The sequence below is a fragment of the Amblyomma americanum genome, chromosome 2 (genome assembly GCF_052857255.1).
Source record: "Amblyomma americanum isolate KBUSLIRL-KWMA chromosome 2, ASM5285725v1, whole genome shotgun sequence".
NCBI lineage: Eukaryota > Metazoa > Arthropoda > Arachnida > Ixodida > Ixodidae > Amblyomma > Amblyomma americanum.
Window position 1 is genome coordinate 50,224,215 of NC_135498.1, and position 22,408 is coordinate 50,246,622.

A 22,408-nucleotide genomic window follows, 5' to 3' on the forward strand; every position below is an offset into this window, starting at 1 on the left:
ATTTTGGTTAGCTTTTCTTACATTAGCTTTGAATACGGCACTCCCATGAAAAAAAAAAAGCTCTTGAAACAAACCATGAAGCAATACTGAAAACGTCCCCAAACATGATCCTCAAGACATGTTTTACTGCTTTCGGACCAGTAGAAACAATCCGAGGACGTCTGAACATCCCGACGCGGGCATCCTGAGGTCATACTCAGGACGCCTTTTCGTTGTCTGGATAGTATCTCTGTATACTGGAGACACGAGAGGCTATAATAATAATAATAATAATAATTGTTTTGGGGGGAAAGGAAATGGCGTAGTATCTGTCTCGTATATCGCTGAACACCTGAACTGCGCCGTAAGGGAAGGGATAAAGGAGGGAGTGGAAGAAGAAAGAGGTGCCGTAGTGGAGGGCTCCGGAATAATTTAGACCACCTGGGGATCTTTAACGTGCACTGACATCGCATAGCACACTGGCGCCTTAGCCTTTTTGCCTCCATAAAAATGCAGCCGCCGCGGTCGGGTTCGAGCCCGGGAACTCCGGATCAGTAGCCCAGCGCCCTATCCACTGAGCCACCGCGGCGGGTGTACGAGAGGCTCCCAGTGCTTGTTTGTACATGTTTAGTACAGTGCAAACAGCACCTGATTAGGTGCCCACCTGTCTGAAGGAGCGAGAGCGTCGACGCGACACAATGACAAAGCTGATCGCTAGCGCACTAACTCAGGCCAACTGTCACGACGCACAAATGACTAGCCAGCGGCCAAGCGCAGTTTTCGTCTCTCCCGACTTTTTTCCCCTTTCCTTCTGAACTTTTGAAGCAAATAGCTTTCAGGGAGTTGATCATTCGTAAAAAAAAAAAAAACCTCGATGGCAGAGAGAGAGCGAGAAATAAATATAATTAATAAACTCCGGTCAGAGCCACTGTCCTACAGCAATGTGCTCCGAACTCTTCGACCGTTAGCAACATTGGTTACCCTGGATGCTTGGGTCGGAGGAGATTGCAAGCCTTATCAAAAAAAAAAAAACAAAGCATGCGACATAGTCCCGACGGGAAAGCTCCACGCCGGAGTGACCAAGAAGGACAACACGCAAAGTCTACTTAATATACAGTTTACTTTCGTTTGTTGTGTCTGTACAATCACAATAACATTGTTGCGGTGATGACAACGAGTGCACACAAGCACGTGTCCCCGTAGCAACATGTATACTGCAGCGTTCACGCTGTCGACTGTAAACAGCAGCATGAATTGCTGCGCCTGGTAAGAAGGAACCGAATAAACCGCTATGGCAAGAGTTTGTGGTCAAGCTGAGGAAGATTGCACGGTTACCGTCACGGCCGCTTTGAATGCCATAAAAATGTGCTTCACTGTACATGTAAAAAGGCGAATGCTTTAAGGCACATATATCTAAGCGTGGCATACAGATCCATGCATTCCATCCATATGATATATTATTGCACTGTCGTCCACTAGCAGAGAGTAGGACGCGGGAACCATTTTGCAATGACGCTACACGCAGCGTAGAAAGAGAACGTATAACCGGGCAGGTACACCTTACTTTTACAGTTCGCTGCAAACACACTACCAGGAATTAGGGACAAGCGCTTCTAGTTCTCAAGGCTGCCACTAAGTGGCGCATAGCTTTGAACATTCAAAAATAGTGCATTGATGTCATTTGTGACGTAAGAAATAGAATGACCGAGTGGCTGCAAAGCAGAATGCGATAAGCTGCTAGGCTTAGCAGCACTGGCTGGGCTTTGTCCCGAAGGCTGGCAATGATATGGATAAGGCCACTACGATATCACAAAACTATTTGTTGTTTTCAGAGTGGCGCAGTTCTACGCAAAATGCGCAGCGGCAAATGTAATTCCCTCGACACCGCTACAACTGCGTCATCTATTCATGACCTGTGGCAGTGCAATTCCGCCCTGTGCGTAATTATCGCCGCAGGAGAGTATGCAGTAAGCAGGTGTTTGCGAAACTGCTGACCCGGGAAGCTGTGAGCTGGAGCGCACTGCCACTGAGCACCACGTAAGTACCGCAGCATGAGAATGCGTGGTGGTCTCTAATACAAGGCACATGTGTAATTCACCGCGCAAAAAAGGCAAAAAGAAAGACGCTTCGTCATTTTTTTCTGGGCTTGACAGAGCACAATGACACAGATTATGCTGCAATGTAGTGTCAGTGTACTCACAGGGAGCCCGGGTAAGGGGGTGGGCGCTGAATACGGCGCGGTAGCGCTGCAGCACCGTTAATAAAATTTTGTTTACAGATAGCTCATAGGCAGTTCTGAATTTTTGTAATGCACCACTGGCGCGAAATACTGCAACGCCTAAGGCGCGGAAGAATTGCGCTGGAAGGCACAAGTTGGGTGTTTTTCAGTTCGCGGCAAAACGTGAAAACGGCGCCGCGGAGAGCTGTTTCGACGTCATCCGCGATTGGCGAACAAACTGAGGGCATGTTTTGGCCGATGAATGCAACGAAGAAGGCAAGGCGTATCGCCGCGAAGTCTCGTTATGTTCATTTTTCAATTTACTCAACTAAACACGTGCCATGCTATGTGTCGTTTCGAAATAGATGTCTGTTTAGTGCATTTTTTTTCGACGGGTTGCATCTTTGTATATAGGCATCAAGAGAGGTGTGTCTTTACGGATAGGAAAAAACGGCTCTCAAAAATTGGGAAGCGCTAAGTTCTGCATGACATGATTTGTGTTGTTTCTCTGAGAGAGCGTATTTCTCTGTTCAACTCCCGCACAACACCGGTAGTCCCTGACCGGATTTATGAAATGTCCTACGGGCTTTATATAGCGTCTTTGTGGTGCTCAGGAACACACTGTCACTCTTCTGGGTGTTCCGATAAATGGGATGCACTGACGTCATAACGGCCTCAACAAAGCGCTGTGGCGGGTCCAATTTCGGCGGCGTAATATTTTTGAGGATGCTACACTGTTTTACGCTAAAGTGGATTTTAGCATCTGTAAGCAAGTCCCAGTTGACTGCCAATGCCAGTGGCTGCGATGTTTTAGACCAGAGCCCGTATGTTGTAACGTTTACTTTCGTTCTGCTTTCTTTTGGTGCACTGTCATTGGTGTCGTCCGCCCCATCCTACAACACCGGGAGGCGGCGGGAGGTCCAAAAGGAAGAAAAACGAAATGAAATGTTACAATATACGATGTCACGAGCACGACTAAAAGCTTCGCGTTTATTTAATCTAAAAGTCACACTCAGCTCCGACGTACACTGTGGGAGCAATATCCCCCTGGAGCACAAATTTTTGACGGACGTCCGGCAAAGATCCGAATGCGTACGTCCCAAACGGGACACCAATTGTGCCACCGCCGGACATAATTTTTTGTAGTCAGGTTGGTTTGTTCCAGCACAAGTACTGCAGATGTTCGTTCATGGACTGGTGCAGCGTTCTGAACCTTACATCCTACAGAAATCCGATGCAGGGCAGGATGAGCATTAATCTATACGCACGACCTAGAGTTCATTTCGCCAACAATTGCAATGGATACTTTACATGCCTTAGCGGGCAATCACCCATCACCTGCTAAGCCTGTCGGGCTCATGTAAAGGCTAACAGGTTTATATGCACTGGTGTCAAGGCAAAGGTAGTTTGCTTGATACCAGTGCATGTAAATGAAGATTACAACTCACGACCAGGCCATACAAAGCTGCAATCCAGTTGAACTGGTGTGCACCAAGCGGTTAAGATTCACTCACAAATAGACCTCCACGATTAGTGGTTCCTATGGCTGCATGCCCACAGCCCACAGCCCGCAGCAGCGATATACGTGCTTAGTCCGAATTTGCACAAAGCATGTGCATCCCCTGGATGCCCTATATCTAAACAGGCTATCCTGCGGACATCTCATGGATATCTGCACTAGGTTTTCTTCGGTTTCAAACGTCCCTCGGATGTCAGAATATCCTGTTTAGATGCTCGTTGGACGTCCTCGCGGACATCAATTCTTTTGCGCGGGACCATCTGACGGATGCCCGTAGTAGGTCCCATGGATTTTGGCGGATGTCCTTCGGAGATCTGAACATCCATCTCCGGACATTAACCAGATGTCCGCTGTGGTCCAATGGAGTTGTGGATCACCATCGTGGCATCCGTGACGTCACGTGAAACGTATATATTGCTTGCTGTCTGCTATTCCTGTTCTGACCCTGTAAAAAGAAAAAGGAACGGTGCGTCATGATGTCAGAATCTCTGTACAGTGTCCCGCTCTCTCACGTCAGTTAACCTGGACGGACTCTCACTCTCTCCTGCATCTAAACTTCAGCGAGTCCGCACGGCGGGTCACCGCGTCGAGTAGTCGTAGCTGGTCGGCTGCTTTGCCCTGGGCGGCGGATAGAGGGCGCCATACGGCTGGGGGCCGGGCGGTGCCGCAGCGGCGCCGGGGTGGTGGTAGCCGGCGTACGAAGAGACGGCGGCGGCGGCGGCTGCAGCCGCGGCTGCTGAGGTCGGAGGGGGCCGGCCATAGGGCGAGCTGCGCGACTCCATCTTCATCTGGTAGACGTAGTTGTCGTAGGCGGGCGCGTAGCCGCACAACTCCGTCGGGTACGGCTGGCCCACTGCGCACCCCGCGGGGGGTCCGCCGGCCGTCGGCGAGGACACGGGGCCCGCGGCCCCCAGGACTCGGGAGAAGATGGCGCCGTTGCTCAGCTGATCCACATCGTCGTCTGCACGGGCAAGTGTGAAATAAAGAAGAGAATGTCTAAGCTTAGGAAAATGGAAAAGTTGAGAAACATTACAGAAAAAAATAAATAAATTGCGGCAGCTGTCCGTGCAGCTTGCGAGTAAACGGTATACCAACAGCCGGTATATGCGTTATGAGTGGTGTGCAGCGCTAGAGAAACAAGACACGAAAATGGCGGACACAGGGCAGTGCTTGTCCTGTGTCCGGTGCCTCGTTTCTCTGACGTTGTGCACCCCTCATAACGTTTAGCCAACTAAGGGAATAATGGCGCAGCATCAAGTGACTAGGACAGCAGGAGAGCACACACACACACAAGCGCCACTGTCACTGCTGCCCTAGTCACTTGATGCTGCGCCATTATTCCCTTAAGCATGTCTGACCAACTTGCCCAATCTTAAGCGCGTTTAACCAACTAGACCGAGCTGCTACTAAGAAACAGCAAGTAATTAACACGCAACGCACTCACACAGCTTCATTCGTGCGCTGGAATCCAGTCTTGAAGTCAAAGCTTGAAATTCTAACCAGTGCAGCAAATTGCTGAAAAAATTATCACGTGATAGGGTTATAAACTTTATGGGCTCATGGGTATCGCGACGTTCCCGTTTTTTCCATATTGACTTGACGGCCAACAATAATGACTGATATCTTCAAAAGTTATTTCGCAAAGATCATGATGGGTTGATAAGAACTCGAATGGCGACCTGAGTGAAAGCAGCCAGAGATTCGTTAGCAACACACACTTCCAATATCAGTGCGAATATTTTTATGCGCATGATATATGACGCATATGAGTGAAAAATGAGCATCATATAAATTGCCACACACCCAAATATTCCTGTCCCGGCACTGCCGTGTTATCATCTTACAGCGTCTGCGGGCATTCATAACCAGCTCCCCGGCGGTACTTTGTTAGCTTCGCAACATCCGCATCCGCGGGAGTATGAAAGTGTCTATTTTTTTTAAAGCACGAATTCTCTTTTTCGCCGAAAAGCACCATTCCAACTGCACACTGGTATCAACTAATTTTTTTCACTACTGGTGGCATGTGGCGCTATACATTTGGCTTGCAACAGCGTATGAAGTCAATATACAACAGACACAAAGATCCTAATAGAATACCATAAACGATCATTAAAACAAAGGCGGCGCAGCTGCTCACGCGTATGCACGATGAGTCACGAACCTGGATCAACTCAAGCGGGCTACCAATACTATTACGTATATGCGGCAGCTTTTTCTTGAGTTCATTTACTCAGTTGTATTCTGAAAACTTTTTGATATATTCTCTTTCGTTCGCAGTGCAGATGAAGAATGCTAAGCAGAATAATTTGTTCTTATATCTCCAACCAGACCAAGGTGCTACCAAGAAACACAAAGCAAACGCAACGCACTCACAGAGCTTCATTCGTGCGCTGGAATTCAGCCTTCAAGCCAAAGCTTTAAACTTGGTCTGGCTTATTTCTCCCCCCCCCCCCCCCACTCATAAATTCTCTTATCAGTGCTCTTATGGGGCTTGCACATTCTACTTTCCCCCAATACAAGAATTAACATGGTCCCCCCCCCCCCCTTCCCCACCCCTTAAAAAGAAATCGCGGCTGCGTGCTAGCCCACAAACCAGAAGCCGACGCAGCAGCGCAAGAAGAAAGTGACGCCGGAATCAAATTCAAATACGAAGTGGGAAGGCGACCGGGGGAAAATGAAAGGCAAAAGTCCCCTGCTGTCGCAGCTTCGCAGTTCGTATGAGCCTCCTTCAATAATTTTTTTTTTCGGTAAGGCCAAGGTAATCTCACAAAATGACCGAAGGGAGGGGTTGCTAAGCGGAACGCTGTCATGAAAATTGCAGGAGAGGTTGGGGGGGGGGGGGGGGGTAATTTCCGGGTCTTTAATCGCATGGCAAGCTACATGCCTGTCATGCCAGCCTGCGAAGCCTGCTAACGAGCTCGACAGCGTTGACGTGTGGGACCAAAAGCTGCACACCCACCATCAGGCGCGTATCCAAGGAGGGCATGTATCCAAGTAAATGCGGGCAGCACACCATGCGGGGCCAAATAGGGTGCTGTCGTGCGCCACCCAGCCGTATGATAGTCCGAGAATTTGAGAGCCTAAATATCGGGGGTCTCAAAAATGTCGCCGGACTGGCTGGACGCAGAGTTTTGCAGCCTTTTTAGTGCGAAAGCGCAATCTTGACGGGGTGTAACCCTACCAAGGATCTTGTGGCGTCCCTAAAATAAATATTGCCGCGATTGGTTTCGAACCCGCGGTGGGGCGAACGGATCAGCTTCGCTGGCCACTGCGCGAGAGCACTAGGCTGTCGCCGCAGCCGATCACGCCTCGTGTTAAACTGCAGCGCGAACAGATCAGATCGGCTTAACTTCGATTAGAGATTAACCTGAGTCTTATATCGCCTACAGACGTGCCACCGACCCAGCAAAGCAAAAATGATCCAACCAGGCTAAACACACGCTTTCACACGTCTACTCAGTTTAGCTACGTTGAAATCCTACCACTTTTTTTTTTTCTGTGAGGACCTAATAAATCGTTTATCCTTTGTTAACTTCGGATCACCAACTTGTAGCCGCACATAACTGTTCCTCAGTGTTCGGCCATTCATGCCTACGTCAGTTGTTAGCTGTACGCAAGAAGGGCTTATAAAGTGAATACAACAGAATAATAAAAAGACGAGAACAGGAAAATAATAAAAAAGGGACAAGAAAAACATTTATCGTTGACGAGTGGCAGTTTTCGCCGGACCTTCTCTCTTATTCGCTTTGGTTTCTTGCGTTCAAATTCGTCCATGCCTGCTTTTATTCGTTTTGGCTTTCTCCCCTTCCCTTCCCGGCTTCTGACCAGCGGCAAGCGACAACAGCCTTCCCATACGACCCGCCCGGCGAGATGAGTTTGAGACCCAAACAGTTTGTTCGGGACAAGGCGAGCCCCGAGGCGGAGGCGTCGAACAGCGCTCGCCTGAGTGCGAAGTGAAGCGGCGACTGCGGCGCTAGCAGACGGACGGGGGCCCAGGCGGAAACAGGAGGCCCCGACCGCCGCCCACCCGCGACAGAGACAGATGCGAACGCGCCGCCGAAGCCGAGGCCCAGGAATGCGGCTAAGTGCCGCGCGGCTCTAAATGCACCCCAGGGTTCGGGCCCGCGCCTCTTCCGAAAATGCCTCCGCGCCGCACACTTTGAGAGCTCGCGCACGCGCGCGCATCTTATGGTCACAGAAGTGAGACGATCGGCACGCCTCGCAGGAACTGTACACGTTTTTCAGAGCAGAGAATTCAGCCGGCGTTTAAAAATCGCTGGCATGCTACTCTGCGCGGGGAAGGGGATATGGGAGATGAAGGCGGAAGGAGAGCGGTGCAGAAAGGGTAAAAATAAAACAAATACAAAGGGTAGAAGAAGGTAAAATGCAGCCATTAAATGAGTACTAATGTGCACCGACGAGTAATGATGTTACATAAGAAATGATGAAGTGCATAGTCCGACAAATGGGCTAACAAAGTTCCCTACGTGAAGAATGCATGAGGATAACATGCAAGGTGAAATTAAAGCTTGTCAAGATGTCCAAAGACGTTTAAATACGTAAAAAAAAAAGTTCATTGCATGTCTCTGTTCCCTGAGCCAGGCTAAGGGACCTAAAACACTGTCCATTGTTAGAGGCACTGGGCAGAGCTTCTCCATGCAATGTTCATAGTATACGCACGCTCGTCAGCATACGCAGGGCATTCAAGCAGGATGTGTTCCAGAGTTTATATCGAGCCGCAGTTGTCACAAAGCGGGCTCACGATGATCTTGGCTGGTATGTGTTCGACGCTCTTTGGTCGAAGATATTCTCGCGCCATAAAAAAGCCATAATAATCATCACCATCTTGACTGGCTAGCTGCCGGCTGGTGTTTTGTGCAAGCGGAATTAGCATTACATTGAGTCTGTACGCATATTGCTCCACCTGTGTCACTTAGTAAAACAGAAAAGTTTCTTCTGTCACTGTCCAATAAGGTCGGTGCCCTCAAAAAAACAAAAAAAAAAACTTGAAGTAGTTTCGCCTCTGCGCGTCTTTCAGTCACTAAGCCCACAGGGCACACAGTGCTAGATACGTTGCCCCATAGCAGAATAGGTTTCCGAGGATTGCACATAGGTACCTCACTTTAGTGCACTAATTTAGTACACTGCATGTCTCATGCACGCTGGTCACAGAAGAATGGACACACTAAATGTAAACGGTGCACATCCCAAGCAACGGAACAATTAACACAGTAGTGATATGGTGCGGTGAATCTACACCGGGCATTCGGCCAAACTGTTTGGTAGCGCTAACATCCCTTAGCCTGGGTGAAACAGAGATGTTGTGGATAAACACAGCTACAGCCTAGTACACGGGTATTCTAAGATCATGTAGAAACAACCCCCGCTTTACGACTACGGTTGTTCCGAACGAATGCGCGAAATTTTTGCGAGGAATCCATTTTTGCGTCTCGCCAGTTATCCATCATACTCATGCCAAAGCATGCTACAAAACACTCTGAGTTACGTTGCCGGATCTTCAAATATTGAGTCTGTATTTTGCAGCATTTAGATGTTTTTGCCAAAGGCAAAAGAAAAAAAAGCTATTTAACTTTCCGACTTAAATTTTCCCGGAGAGAATAAACAACAGCGATGCAGCCGTATCGCTCGCCCAGACCTACTCCCCCCCCCCCCCCCCCCCCCCCCCCCCTCCAGCTCGCAATAAGTTGTCCCTTTTCAGACTGACCTCGATCACGTGACAAGAAATGGCACGTTTTCAACAGCCATCCACTTCCGGGCCCTACTCAGGAACAGTTGCTCAGGCAGTGCTGTATAACACTTTGCTGCTGAATAACAGTGAATAACTAACAGTGCAGAATAACACGTTGCAGCTGCTAATGGCTTACGAAGTATTTTTTTTATTTTGTTTCTTTATTTGCAGCGCCACTAGCAAATTTGTACGGCTTCTTTTTTTTATTTTTTCAACTTCGTTGCTCCTCTACAATAGCGAGTCCTGTCTGTCTTCCTCGCTGTCAGGCTCCCGGTTATTGTTGGGCGTAAAAATAAGTCGCTTTTCCTTCCTGACCTCTTTTGTCCAGTTTTGAAATAGAAAAAAAAGTGAAAGAGATGACGACAGCCAGAAACGGCGAGCGAGAGAAGAAAAACAGAAAGAGAGATAAAAGAGGCGCCACTTGTTGTCTCTGACGCACGCAGGAGCAGCTCAGCTCGGGAGAGCCTTTCACTCCTTCCTGGTCCTTCGCGCGAAGGAGCCGAAAGGATGTGGCGTAAATTATGCGATCCGGACGTAACGGTCTCGAAACAGGCACTAAAGTAACGACCGGGCCGAGCCACTTTCTCAACGTGCCTGCCCCGCTCCCTAGTCCTCCACCTCCCCGCACTACCTCACCGTTTTGCCCTCCCCCTGGGAGCCCTCCTCTCAATCTCCTAACCTTTCTTCCTTCTTTATTTTTGTCTCCGCGGTTATTAATTGTACACTTCCAGTGCCAGTTTTGCTTTATTTCTTTTCTTTTTGGCCGGCTACATTATATGCGCGAGCTTGCGCGCAAAAACAGAACACATTCATCACGGCGGGGAATGGCGTGCAAGAAAAGCAGGACGAAAGAAACCGAGTCGAAAGTTGCGCCGCTGCGCCAATGTTAGCATTCCAGCCGCCGACTGCTTCTGTTCGGAGTCCGGAAGCCAAGGAGAAGGAGGAGGCGTCCAAGGAGAAGGAGGAGCGACAGGGGGGAGCGGTAAAGGAGGAGGGGGTCGTCGCGGCTGTGAAGGGGGAAAAAGGCATAGTACCTAGAGTGCGTGGGGGGTGGGGGTGGGGGGTGGGGAGTCTTCGCTCGAGAACAGGCGCGTCAAAAGGCGAAGCAAAAGGATTCGTTTTACAACCGTCAGGCAGAGTTCACACACCACCCGACCCTCACTGTCTCTCGCAGCACACACACGAAGACATCGTACGGGTCCCCCTAAGAACCCCGTGGCTTCGGCTTGCGTACAGAACGAGGAGGCGGGCTGGCCTCGATGGACAAAACAATGCAGAGTGCTTCTACAATACGCGCCACGCGTAACAGGAGCGGGAAAGCCGGCGCAGTGGCGCTGCTGTCGCATTGTGCCTGTTTTGAGGCATACTTGTACGGTTGTCGTGTCGATGCTGTATCATCAGCGTAAATGGAGATGACGAGGCAGAATTGAGACTTGGAAACAGAAAGTGATTAAGGAAAGCATCATTAGCTAAAGAAAATGATAGCCAAATCTTTATCAGGGCTCTACAAGACGACTGCAAAGCTGAAAGTAAATATTCTCGAGGACTCCGCGGGAAATGCTTATTTTACAAGGCTAGGGATGGGTGCTTGGGGACGAAATGTCAACAGCGAAAATTTAAAGCCTTGGACGATGTTCCCGCAGCTGCATGCGGGAGAGGGAAACAAAAGAGCACATTTTTGCAGTACGCGTGGCCATCACGGGGATCTGAGTTGCTTCGAAATTTAAAGAGACAGTGATAATAATAATTGGTTTTTTGGGGGAAGGAAATGGCGCAGTATCTGTCTCATATATCGTTGGACACCTGAACCGCGCCGTAAGGAAAGGGATAAAGGAGGGAGTGAAAGAAGAAAGGAAGAAGGAGGTGCCGTAGTGGAGGGCTCCGGAATAATTTCGACCACCTGGGGATCTTTAACGTGCACTGACAACGCACAGCACACGGGCGCCTTAGCGTTTTTCCTCCATAAAAACGCAGCCGCCGCGGTCGGGTTCGAACCCGAGAACTCCGGATCAGTAGTCGAGCGCCCTAACCACTGAGCCACCGCGGCGGGGCAGTGCATAATCGATTTTCGGGAGGCGGACGTAAGTACCGGTAAAAGGAGATTAGAGAATTGATGGAGGACAGCCATAGTAATTTAACTTAGCAGGGAACGAAACCAGAAAAAAAAAAGTTCGAGGAATACACGTCTCAGCGAGGTGACAACTGTGACTGTTTCGATATAGAGGGGTAAGTAATAATTATTATTAATTATTATCTATCTGCGAAACGCCGAAGATGTGGATGAAAACACGGTGTGGGTTAATCGGTCTCTTCTTCGTAGAAGCACATGTTTCGGGTGTTGCAAGTTTACGGCTGGTGACTCGTAGGCAACGCAGGCGGTAAAAAAAAATGAAATTTTAAAGAAGTAGGTGAATGAAAGTGAGAGAAACAGAGAAGTTGCTTATGGACCTCCTGCATGTTTGTAAACAAACGAGGTGGCGCTGCAGTCGCTAGCGAGCTCGTGGTAGGCAAAAGGTCGGGGAGTGGCGTCGCGGATAGGTGTTGTGCGCGGGTTTTCAAGGCTTGTAGGCGCGTTTCCGGTTTCTGCGAATCACAGCAATGGTCGATGCTTCCAACTTAGTAATTTGTCGAAGTACACGAGCTCGCGTTGTCCACGTGCGGCCTATAAAGAGAAATAGTTTGCCACTGTGTATTGTATATATGGTTAGTAGTAAACATGTAGAAAGCGTTCCTGCCGTTTATTTATGCGCTAGGCATTGAATAAAACAAGTTTTGACACTCGGCACTAGCCGGAATGATTTTACTTCGGGACAGTAGTGAGGGGAAGTGCTGGCGTTGTTTCGCCGGAGCAGACATGCGCTCATCGTCTGCTGACATACGTACGTGTCGCGCTGCGCGAAAAGTGGGGACAGAGTCGTGTCCCCGATCTCCTGTCTCGCTTAGCGCTGTTTTTAGCCGCATGACCGCGCACCAGCCAGGCCGACTTGTCCTCTTGTTAAGCTGGTCGATTTGGTGAAAATTTTTTATTTCTAGAATTATTTCCTTTCCTAGCCCTGAAGTCTAGTTTCGTGACGAAAAATTATAGCAAAATATTGAGTACAAATTTATAAATTACGCTTTTTAGAAGTGTGGTCGTCAAAAATTGTGAGGTAATTTCTTTGATTTCAGTGCCGCATTTCTTTGACCAAAGTGAAAGCGAGGATGCCATAAACGAGGGAATAAACTTTAAGGTTCTTTTTCTGACCTCTCACATTTTCTGCGACTGGATCACTCACCTTCGTAATTCGCATGAAAATCAAATGATTCCATTTGTCGCAAACTATTCCTGAGACGTTGAGGAGCGTAATAAATCTCCCGATTTTTTTCCCTACACGCGCAGTATTGTATTAGTTATTTTTTGTAAGAAACGTTTTCATGTAACTATGCATGCATAAGTACTGATCATATAGAAAAACAACTAATCGCGTCATCATACAGAAAAGGGCTTTATGCACATGCTGGCATAAAAAAAAACTGCGCACTATCTACTCAATTATTTGAGACCTAGCTTGGGGGGACTTGACGACGGTGTTAATTATAATTACCCAGAACTGCGCCAGGTATAGCTATAAATAAAAGGAATGACTGAAACTAGCGTAGGAATTTCATATTTGCACCAAGTTTAGTTACATATCGCATGCATGAATAACGAAAACACTTTTCATGCCGCGTCCCCTCTCAATCTCGCCACGTGTCTGTTAGTAGCACGCCTGCGGCTGCTTCTTTCCAAACAAGCTTCGCGATCATGTATTACCTCATGAAACATGACACATGCATGATGCAATGAAAAAGCATATGGCGTTTAGCACACTTAAGGCACGCTATTCTAAGCACACCAACGCGACCGCGCAAGATTGACACAACTTACCAGACTTCTTTCTACTCGAATGAAATAATTACGTCGTCATATCAAGAAACAGTTTCAAGTAACTATTAAATGTCACAAAACGCGCCATTTAAACATGGTGTGCTATTAGCAAAAAAAAACGCATTCCTTGAGGGCGAGTGAACCTGTCGGCGCCCCGTGCACTCCGGCTCAAGGTGATAAGTACGTGTGCAGCTACATATGTCTTTTTTTTCCTTGAGCAATTATCAGCCTACTATCCTGAAGTTCAGGTGAATGAACGCAGTAACTTGCATGCTATTAAGTGCATTGAGTGGCAGTGCCTATCTACTCCCAGACTTCGCGCTTTACTACCGTGGCCCAATGCCTGTTAGCCAGTTTCCGAATGCGGCATTTATGCGCGAGAAACCTATCGAGGCTAATTTAATATTTTTTATGCTACTACGCGGATCCAGCAGTGACGCAGCTGGTCAGTATATGCTGCTTCTGCAGTGCACAAGCTTGAAGCAGCCGCCGGTAACTGCGGCAGCTGCGGTAGGCACGGGAAAGCGGAACCTGTTTTGCCTACCATGCGAAAGTCGCTGCTAACATCAGCGCCACCGCATCTTCGTGACGTCGCGGGGTGAAGGAGGTCCATAGCATTTCTTGCCAAGTTTTGAAAACGAGTTTTTCTCATGAGCCAATGGCGACCTATGCTTGGCCATTCCCTTGGCCACATATCGCAGTGCAGTCACCGCCTAAAACCAGTTTAAATTTGAATTTATTGCCAGTGCTTCCGGTTAAAATTAAAAGATACTCTTCGGCGTGAAGACGTGCCTACATTTGCAAACAGGAAAAAAATATATACCAACGTGAGAGAAGTAACGTTACGCATGTTGCGCAGGCTAATTATGTGACATATCAGGTAAAAATGATTTATGCTTGTATTACGACGCGCCGCCCCCGGAGTAGAGCCCACTCTTACGTCAATGGTTTTTGAGGTCAGCTGTTTCTAAACGATGGCATGTTGTTCCGGTGGACCCATGCATTTTTCCCTGCTATTGAAAGTGAAACTTAAAATTAACAATAAATGCTGAACTTATAATGTGAGATGTTTAAGTGATGCTGACGTTCATCACGACATGTAGGTTAATATCAAACTGTAAAAGGAAAAATGGGGTGAGCAGGTGAACGTACACCCAGAAGGGTTGATGGCAGGACCCCTTCACGACATGTAACGAGGGAAGATACTGTATGAAATGTGAAAAGAAATAACAGCACCTACAAAGATCACTGATCACCGATCAAGCATCGATCAGAAAGACGAGTATGAAGAAACTGTTAGGCGCGTACTGAGATCATAATGGTACTTAAAATTTATAAATGCACCAAGGGAAAAAAAATCGACTTTCTTACCTCGATTTATTTTCTAGTAACAAAATTCTAATAAAAAAGAAGAAAAAACCTGCGCCAGAGCGAACGAAATTTGATACGGCGCAGACGTGATAGGTGTGAAGCCAAAACACACAAAGTTGTCATTTGCCTTCTTTTTGCCCCCACAGAGCGCACTGCGTTCTTTCATACCACCCATTCTAGCAAACCCCTACACATTGCAAACAAGATGCCAGAAAAATGTTTCTGACATCACAAACAGGGGATTAGATGAAGGAGTATCCCCATGTGAAGACAGCAAACAAGAACCTTCGAAATCAGTTTGCGCTGAAACAAAATGCCCCACAGCCGCGAAATTTAGCATAAAACAATAGGCCGATTCTCCTCAGGCTGAGAAGTGACAGTTAAGTTTTCGGTAGAATGCGCAAACATAAAAAAAACCATCCGGTGTCTACCTTCAAATACTCTCAAGAAGTGTGAGCAGTGAAGGCTAGTCCGCCACGAAACCGAGGCACTGCTTTTCCAGACGCACACGCCGCGGTGTCTGAAGTGGCGCTCCGGGGCGCGCTATTAGTGTGAGCGCTCGCGCATAGGAGCTCGCGGCACCACCTCAGCGCTTCGCCGCCTTGCCGGCTTTGCTGGAGCGTATTCATCATCCGCCCGCTCGCGCGCTGTAGCGTTTCGCCGCCAGGGAGAAAAATGGCGAGGGCGGAAGACGTCGTGGAGTGGCGGCATCCAGAGAGAAACTCGATTTATCAGCCCGAGGGGCGCTGGCTCTGCAGCTCGTTAGCGCAGAGCTGCTGCTGCTGCTGCGGTGCCTTGTGGGAGCGCACCACTCAGGCATGAAAGCTTTTACGCGCAAACGATATGGCCTCAAGAGAGACGCCGCTCTTTTGGCTACCGGCGGCCCCCAAAAGAACTGCCTTTTCTTTCTATTCATGCTCGAAACGGGTGCTGCCTCGTTCGACGCCGTGTTCCAGCGAGTAAACCGTGAAATGTGTGGTTCGGTTCTATAGCTGGAGCCTTTAGTTTCAGATGTGCAGTAGTGAAAAATTTAATGGGAAGACCGACCAAAATAAAGACTCTCCGACTTTGCGCAATCCGCGGGACCGAAGAGGTGTTGGCTGGGGCCGGCTCACAGTAAACCACTTCCCTGTTCCCCCTCTCCCCTCTCCTTTCATTTTAGCCAGGTTCCACTTCCCCAGCCTAATGGCCGACTTAGGTCCCATTCTCACGGCTCAGTTGGTTCTGACGTACTAGACGCCATTGAAAATCGCCTTATAAACCCCTTAATGTAGACAACGCCTCAGAGTCACAAAATCGCCCCTGAAGCAGCTGTCGACCCCCCCGCCCCCCCCCCCCCCTAAAAAAAAAGAAAGGATGAAATTACGAAAGTTGATCGGTCACGTGACGTTTGCATGCTCGCCTGTTTTGGGCATTTAGCCGCGTCTTTGCGAAAAATTCTCGTTTCAGTTCATCATGTATGTCGTTTCATCATGTCGTTCCTCAACGATTGTAAGACATATATGGCCCCGTACAAAGGCAAAAGACGCGAGCTAATAATGATAATAATAATAATTGGTTTTCTGGGGAAAGGAAATGGCGCAGTATCTGTCTCATATATCGTTGGACACCTGAACCGCGCCGTAAGGGAAGGGATAACGGAGGGAGTGAACGAAGAAAGAGGTGTGCGTAGTGGAGGGCTCCGGAATAATTTCGACCACCTGGAGATCTTTAACGTGCACTGACATCGCACAGCACACGGGCGCCTTAGCGTTTTGCCTCCATAAAAACGCAGCCGCCGCGGTCGGGTTCGAACCCGGGAACTCCGGATCAGTAGTCGAGCGCCCTAACCACTGAGCCACCGCGGCGGGTCAACGCGAGCTGTGAACGGCCTTTTCATGTTCACGGCTGATTACCGTCGGTGCGCATGTGACTGACGTTGCCTGTGAGCCGCAGACCGAGCAAAAAAAGAAAAGAATTCATGTGCCAATGCTAACGAAGTTGCAGGAACGAACCTGAAGCGACGAAGACAGCAGCTTGACAACTAGATCTGCTACCCTTTATTTCCGCTGCCCCAGCTCAGGTGCTTCAGTATCGATGGCAGATGCCGGGGCTAGCAAAAATCTTTTCCTTCCTTTTTGCTATTAATTTAATAAAAAAACCACTACCACCAACTAGACCTCACCCTTCTCTGCCTTGGTGTAGGCTCCCGTGTGGCCCACGCCGTGCAAGAGCTGCTGGATGGACGAAGGCCTCGTATGCACCTTGGGCATCTTGACCGGGGGCAGGTGGTGGTGACCCAGCATCTCGGCCACGCCGGGAGGGACGCTCCTGCCCGGAGGACACGTGTGGAGACGATTCCATCTTAGCTATCACCACTATTATAACGCAAACACAAATCGCAGACACATGGAAAGGAAGGGTACGTGCAGCTGCAACGCGGGGCACTTACAATAACAGACCGCCAAGTCAATTGACAGAAATATGATCATCTGTGCACGAAGAAAGTCATTATAGCATGCAGCGTGTCTTTTCATTTTTGCCGCCACCGTAATCATGAGTCAAGCGTATTCTTTTTAGTCAAAGCGCCGATTGTCTTGCTGCCAATATGCATCACAACGGTCCCAAGGCGGACCGAAACCTCGCCGCGAAAGCACGTTGAATATACTCGTGGATGGCTGATGTACAAGACCAGTTAGCTTAAGCGCGACAAACGACAGTCACGTATGCGGGGACAAGGTCGAAGCGGACAAGGTCTAAGCGCTTGCCCCATGTGTTCTTCCAAATGCTTTCTGTTTTATTTTATAACAGCAGTACTTACTAAAGCAAATGTTAGTAACAACTTGATTCGACAGTGTCTTTCTATAGCTGCGTCTTTGGTACCGCGAGAAACGGCTGGGTACTACAAGCCCTAGACAGGGGACCTTGTTAAGCAACGAAAGTTTCTCTATTGGAACTCGAAAGACTTTGCTCGCCGAATTTAACAAGCATAAAAAAGAAAGCTGGAGGGGACACTTAAGCTCCGCCTTAAGGGTATGACGCGAGAGCGCTCATGGCTTAATGCTCATATATATGCGGAATTGGTCATTTTCTACATTCACAGATCCCTGGGAGTCCTCATACCACTCCTGGCGCAGTGGTATGAGCAGCCTTTCCCCCTTTACCCCCCGAGCAGCCTTTCGGGACCAATCTTTAGTTACACTGCCACCGGTGGACAGTTTGCTCACAATCCTGCGGGCAGGTTGTGATGACGTCACAAGGCAACGTGACCTATGTGACCCACCTGCCACCTAGTGGCATGGTGTCCACGTGAGCCTCCCAACCCGGCCCATTTTTCGCTCACAACGCTGTTTTTTTCAAATTGGTTTTTTGGGGAAAGCAAATGGCGCAGTATCTGTCTCATATATCGTTGAACACCTGAACCGCGCCCCAAGGGAAGGGATAAAGGAGGGAGTGAAAGAAGAAAGGAAGAGAGAGGTGCCGTAGTGGAGGGCTCCGGAATAGTTTCGACCACCTGGGGTTCTTTTACGTGCACTGACATCGCGCAGCACACGGGCTCCTTAGCGTTTTTCCTTCATAAAAACGCTGCTGCCGACGCCCGATTTTCTGCAGAATGTGCAAGGCACCCTGACCAATCTCCCTCTGTGGGTATGTGTCATTCCACCAGAGGCAAACAACAACAAGAACGGGAGACTTAACGCAGGGGCTGCCTCCATCGCTCCAGGACACAGTAAAACGCAAGCTTTGGCCAAGGCGTGTCTCTGTAAACTGGCCCGTCTAATACAGCGTGCCTTCTCATTGCGCTTGGAACGCGAGTGAAGGAGGAGGCGGACTTTAAGGTCGGAAGCCAAGCTCCCGTGACCCCCAGCTGTCTTTCCGCCCGATATCATTTTTCATGAGCCATACAGACCGAGAAACGCGGTAAACGAGGCGCATACGGAGCGCTTCCGCCTCTGAAGAAGGCACGCACAAGGGAAGTGTATGCGGACGGAGGCGTTATGAAAAAGAAAAGGCGTATCTCTGAGATAGCGACGCTTGTGATGTCGCCGAAGACGCGCTCCTCGAGAGTCGCGACTCCTAAACGCGGGAGTTGATAGCGGGCTTTAACGGCCGTTTTTAAGAGCACTGCGCTCGTAACATTCGGAGGCATAAAAGAGCTCGCGGGATATCCGCTATCCTTCAAGGATGCCGACTCGCATCTGTGATTGCTTCCCTTATAGAAACGTCCAGCAGCTGTCGCCTTGAGAAGACCCAAAAATAAACACTGGGTATGTGAAGCTGTGATATTCGCAAACGTCAGTAAAACTGTGCTATATAAGTTCGTAATTTAGATAGTTCGTTGTTTGATGGTTCACTATAGCAGTTTAGTTCGCTAGTAGTTAAGCTAGTTCGAATTCATAGCTAGTTGGAGAAAGAGTTTGGAAAGCGATGGTATGGGAGGATAAAAAAAAACGCATTGTGATACTACGCAGCTCTTCGCTCGAGGTGGAGAAACGCGTATGTCCTAACGGTCTATCAAACGCGATCAGAGTGAAATGCATACACGTTCAATGGATGATCGAAGAGAAATGCCCCATAGAAACGTGTCTTGCAGTTGAGAGCTAGCGCGGTTATGTAATTCTTTATAATTTATAAAGAGCTTGAGTTCTCTACTCAAGTGGCTTGCGCTTGAAACGTGTGGCGAAAAATATTTCCTGAACATACGTGGAGGCTTGGCGGTCTATTTGCCGGCGTATGTTCTTTAATCGGCCTTAGCGGAACTTGGCCGAACTGCCGGGGAAGGGGGGGGGGGGGGGACTACATGGCCACTGACTTCGAGATAATGCCGCCTTAGCAGGGCCTATATAGTTTGTGGTACAAGGAGGTGTCACCATTGAAGAGATTAACCGTGCATGAAGTCAAGCCGGAGTACTCGAAACTAAGGACTAATTATCAAATTAACATTCATGTCTAAAAGGAGGGTGAGAGACAATCTTGGCTAATTAACGTACCAGTCTTCGGCGTCGCAGTCCCTGAAGCCCTTGGCGAACGGATTGCTAGCGATCTTCAGTTGCGTTATCTGAGAAAAGAAGAAATAAAAGAACAACTCATTCGTTTCAAATAATTTGGCAGTGAACAAACAGGAGGGGAATGTATATAGAATAGCGAGGGAGCGGAGACCAGAATACATTTTTTTTATTGCAAAATGCAGGTAAAATGGTAGAAGCAAGGCACAGAGCAGACCATACATTTACATCGGACGTTCAGTTCTCGTGCAACTGACTGTTGGTCCGACTGAAAAAGGAGGAACCATTCTTCAAAAATTCCAGAAACGCTCTTGTTCATGGTGTATTGTATAGCTTCAGTGACGTATCCTGGACGCCAAGTGAATTTCTGCATGAAATATCGATCTATATCAACGAATAAGAGTGTCGACTACGTATCGACTATGTGTCGGCAGGGGGCCTGCGGCCCTGTCAAGCTGGCTACTGGCAGCTTTTTCTGCAGGTCTCCTACATCATGTATAGTGATGTAAATAAAGTTATATTCTATTCTATTCTATTCTAACATAAAAGTCAGCCCACTCTAGGCAGCTTTCATTGTTTGTAAAGCCGCTACGAGATATACCATTTACTGACACGCAAAAAAGAAAGCCCACATTTCGAGAACGTATTCCAAATGACGGCTGCGGAGAATGCCGACTAAAAAAAAAACTCCTCGACCCTGACTCCCGAGTACTATAAAACAACTGAAAGGCAGGCTTGCGGTCGGCAGAGACAGTGGGGGACAGAGAACAAACAAGCAAACAAACGAAGAACGCAAGCTCATAGCGTGTCAATGTTTCTGTTCGCGGTGCACATAGACGAACCTTGCTCAGAGCCCGAACTCCTCCCCCTCTCCGTCCTGTCGTTGAGTTTACAGACGCACGCGCCCAAGTTTTCCCGCCGCAGGCATCATCGCCAGGCCGCAACAACAACAGCAGCAAAGCCGCGGCGGCAACGCACAATCGAGGCGTTGGCAGATTCGAGCCACGCGCGAGTGCAGGCACGCGTTTACGCTCCGCGACAAAGTGAAAACTTCCCCGCGCAGAGCGTCAGGGAAACTAACTTTCGTCGAACGAGAACGAGGAACAGGGCCACCCATATGGTGGCATGGTCGCCGTGTCCTCCTCTACCCCCACACTGTGATGATGGCACGCCGTGATGGTGGTGTGACGTTCGCCGCTGCACCTCCACCACCTCCGCTACCAGCACCGCAAACGTCACCACGCGCCTCTCCAAAGCCACGGTGCTTTGGCTTCCCCTCCTCTCCCCAACCTCGGGCTCGCACACGCGTGCATGCAGGGACACGTCATCGCGACCGGCCATGTCCCTGTCCCGGTCGGAAAGAAAAGGTTTTTGTGAAGAAGCCGTGATTTACTGCCGTCCTGGCGACGCTTGTCTTGGGAACGCCCGCGAAACTCCCCCCCCCCTCCCCCCCCTCGCCTACTGCCTTACCACCACTTCTAATCTTTCGATATTTGTTTTCCAGCGTTCGGGCCCGCGCTCTTAGTCCCGGACGACTTTCTCGTTCTTTTTCTCCTCGCCATCAGCGAAGCGTCCTTCTTTTTTGAGACCCGCGGGTCGCACGAGCGAGCGATGCCGAGCGCAAAGATTAAAAAAAAAAGAAGAGTGCTCGGGCAAAATTAAAAAAAAAACAAAGCAGCGTGCGCCGACTTGGCCGTCACCGTGCTTCGGGCCCTTACAAATTACTCGTCCCGGCGACGAGCCCACTCGCCCGGCCTGGGAGTCCCGCAGCAGCTCGAGTATCGTCCCGTCAGCCCTGAATTACGGCGCCCCTCGAGGTCATAAATGCAACTTGCACGCCCAAGCTTCGCGCGCTCTTCTGCAACCAAGAGACAGGCCCAAAAGCGAACTCCGCTGCTGCCGACTCCAACACGAAGAAGAAACCACGGAGGTTTTCTGCTGACGGTACGCACAAACACACGGGGCACGCACACACAGACAATACCTTCCCGGCATGTTTGTTTTGGCTGCCAGGAAGAGGCGAGCAAGGAATGCAGCCGCATAGTTTTCTTCGGAGCGAAGGCGCTTGCGAAGCCATTATTTTGAGCCTGACTGAGGAGTCACCAGCGTTCGAACAGTCTCTGAAGAAGAAGGGGATAGTTCCTCGTCTAAGCTTTCGCGTTTGTGCGCCCATGACGCCTGTTGCCTTTCGCACACCGCAGGAGGTCACTCTTCTGTGGACTGCCGATCCAGGAACACTAGACTGCCGGACGGTGCTGCTTGGGTCTGTTTCCGTGCGGACGTCCAGTGTCGGGTTACAACGCCTCGTCGGGTTGTCAGCGAAGGCGGCGACGGCACAGAGAAGGGCGTGTCCACACCGCACAGCCTACGTGGACAGTGTACAGAGGGCGCTCGCTTCTGCGTGGTGCTCGCGGTGCGGGAGGAGGACTGGTAACTGCCTGGCTAGCGCGTTGTAACTGCGCTTGGTTGGCGTCGATGAGGGGGCGTTTTGTGGCCCCTTCCGGCCCCCTTTTTCCTGTCCGGACCAGATTGATGGCGTCTTCACTCTTGACCAAGACAGAGCATTCTGCGCAGGCGCGTCAGGGTGTCCAGTGAATGTTTACATGCCGGTCGCGTTGGTAGTAAATCTTTCACAAACACCATCGGTCCGCCCGATCCCTCGCTCTTTTTCCGAGCAGCC

The 22,408-nt window shown here is 49.4% G+C and overlaps 1 protein-coding gene across 1 annotated transcript in view; it reads right to left on the minus strand.

The window, feature by feature from the left end:
* Nucleotides 1-1,087: 1,087 nt before the first annotated feature.
* The window catches only part of org-1 (T-box transcription factor 1), a 62,099-nt gene continuing 40,778 nt past the window's right edge, over nt 1,088-22,408 (minus strand). Inside the window, 3 exon segments of the mRNA XM_077654265.1 lie at nt 1,088-4,677; nt 16,908-17,053; nt 19,714-19,781. Coding sequence (XP_077510391.1) covers nt 4,295-4,677; nt 16,908-17,053; nt 19,714-19,781 — 597 coding nt within the window. The 3' untranslated portion in view covers nt 1,088-4,294.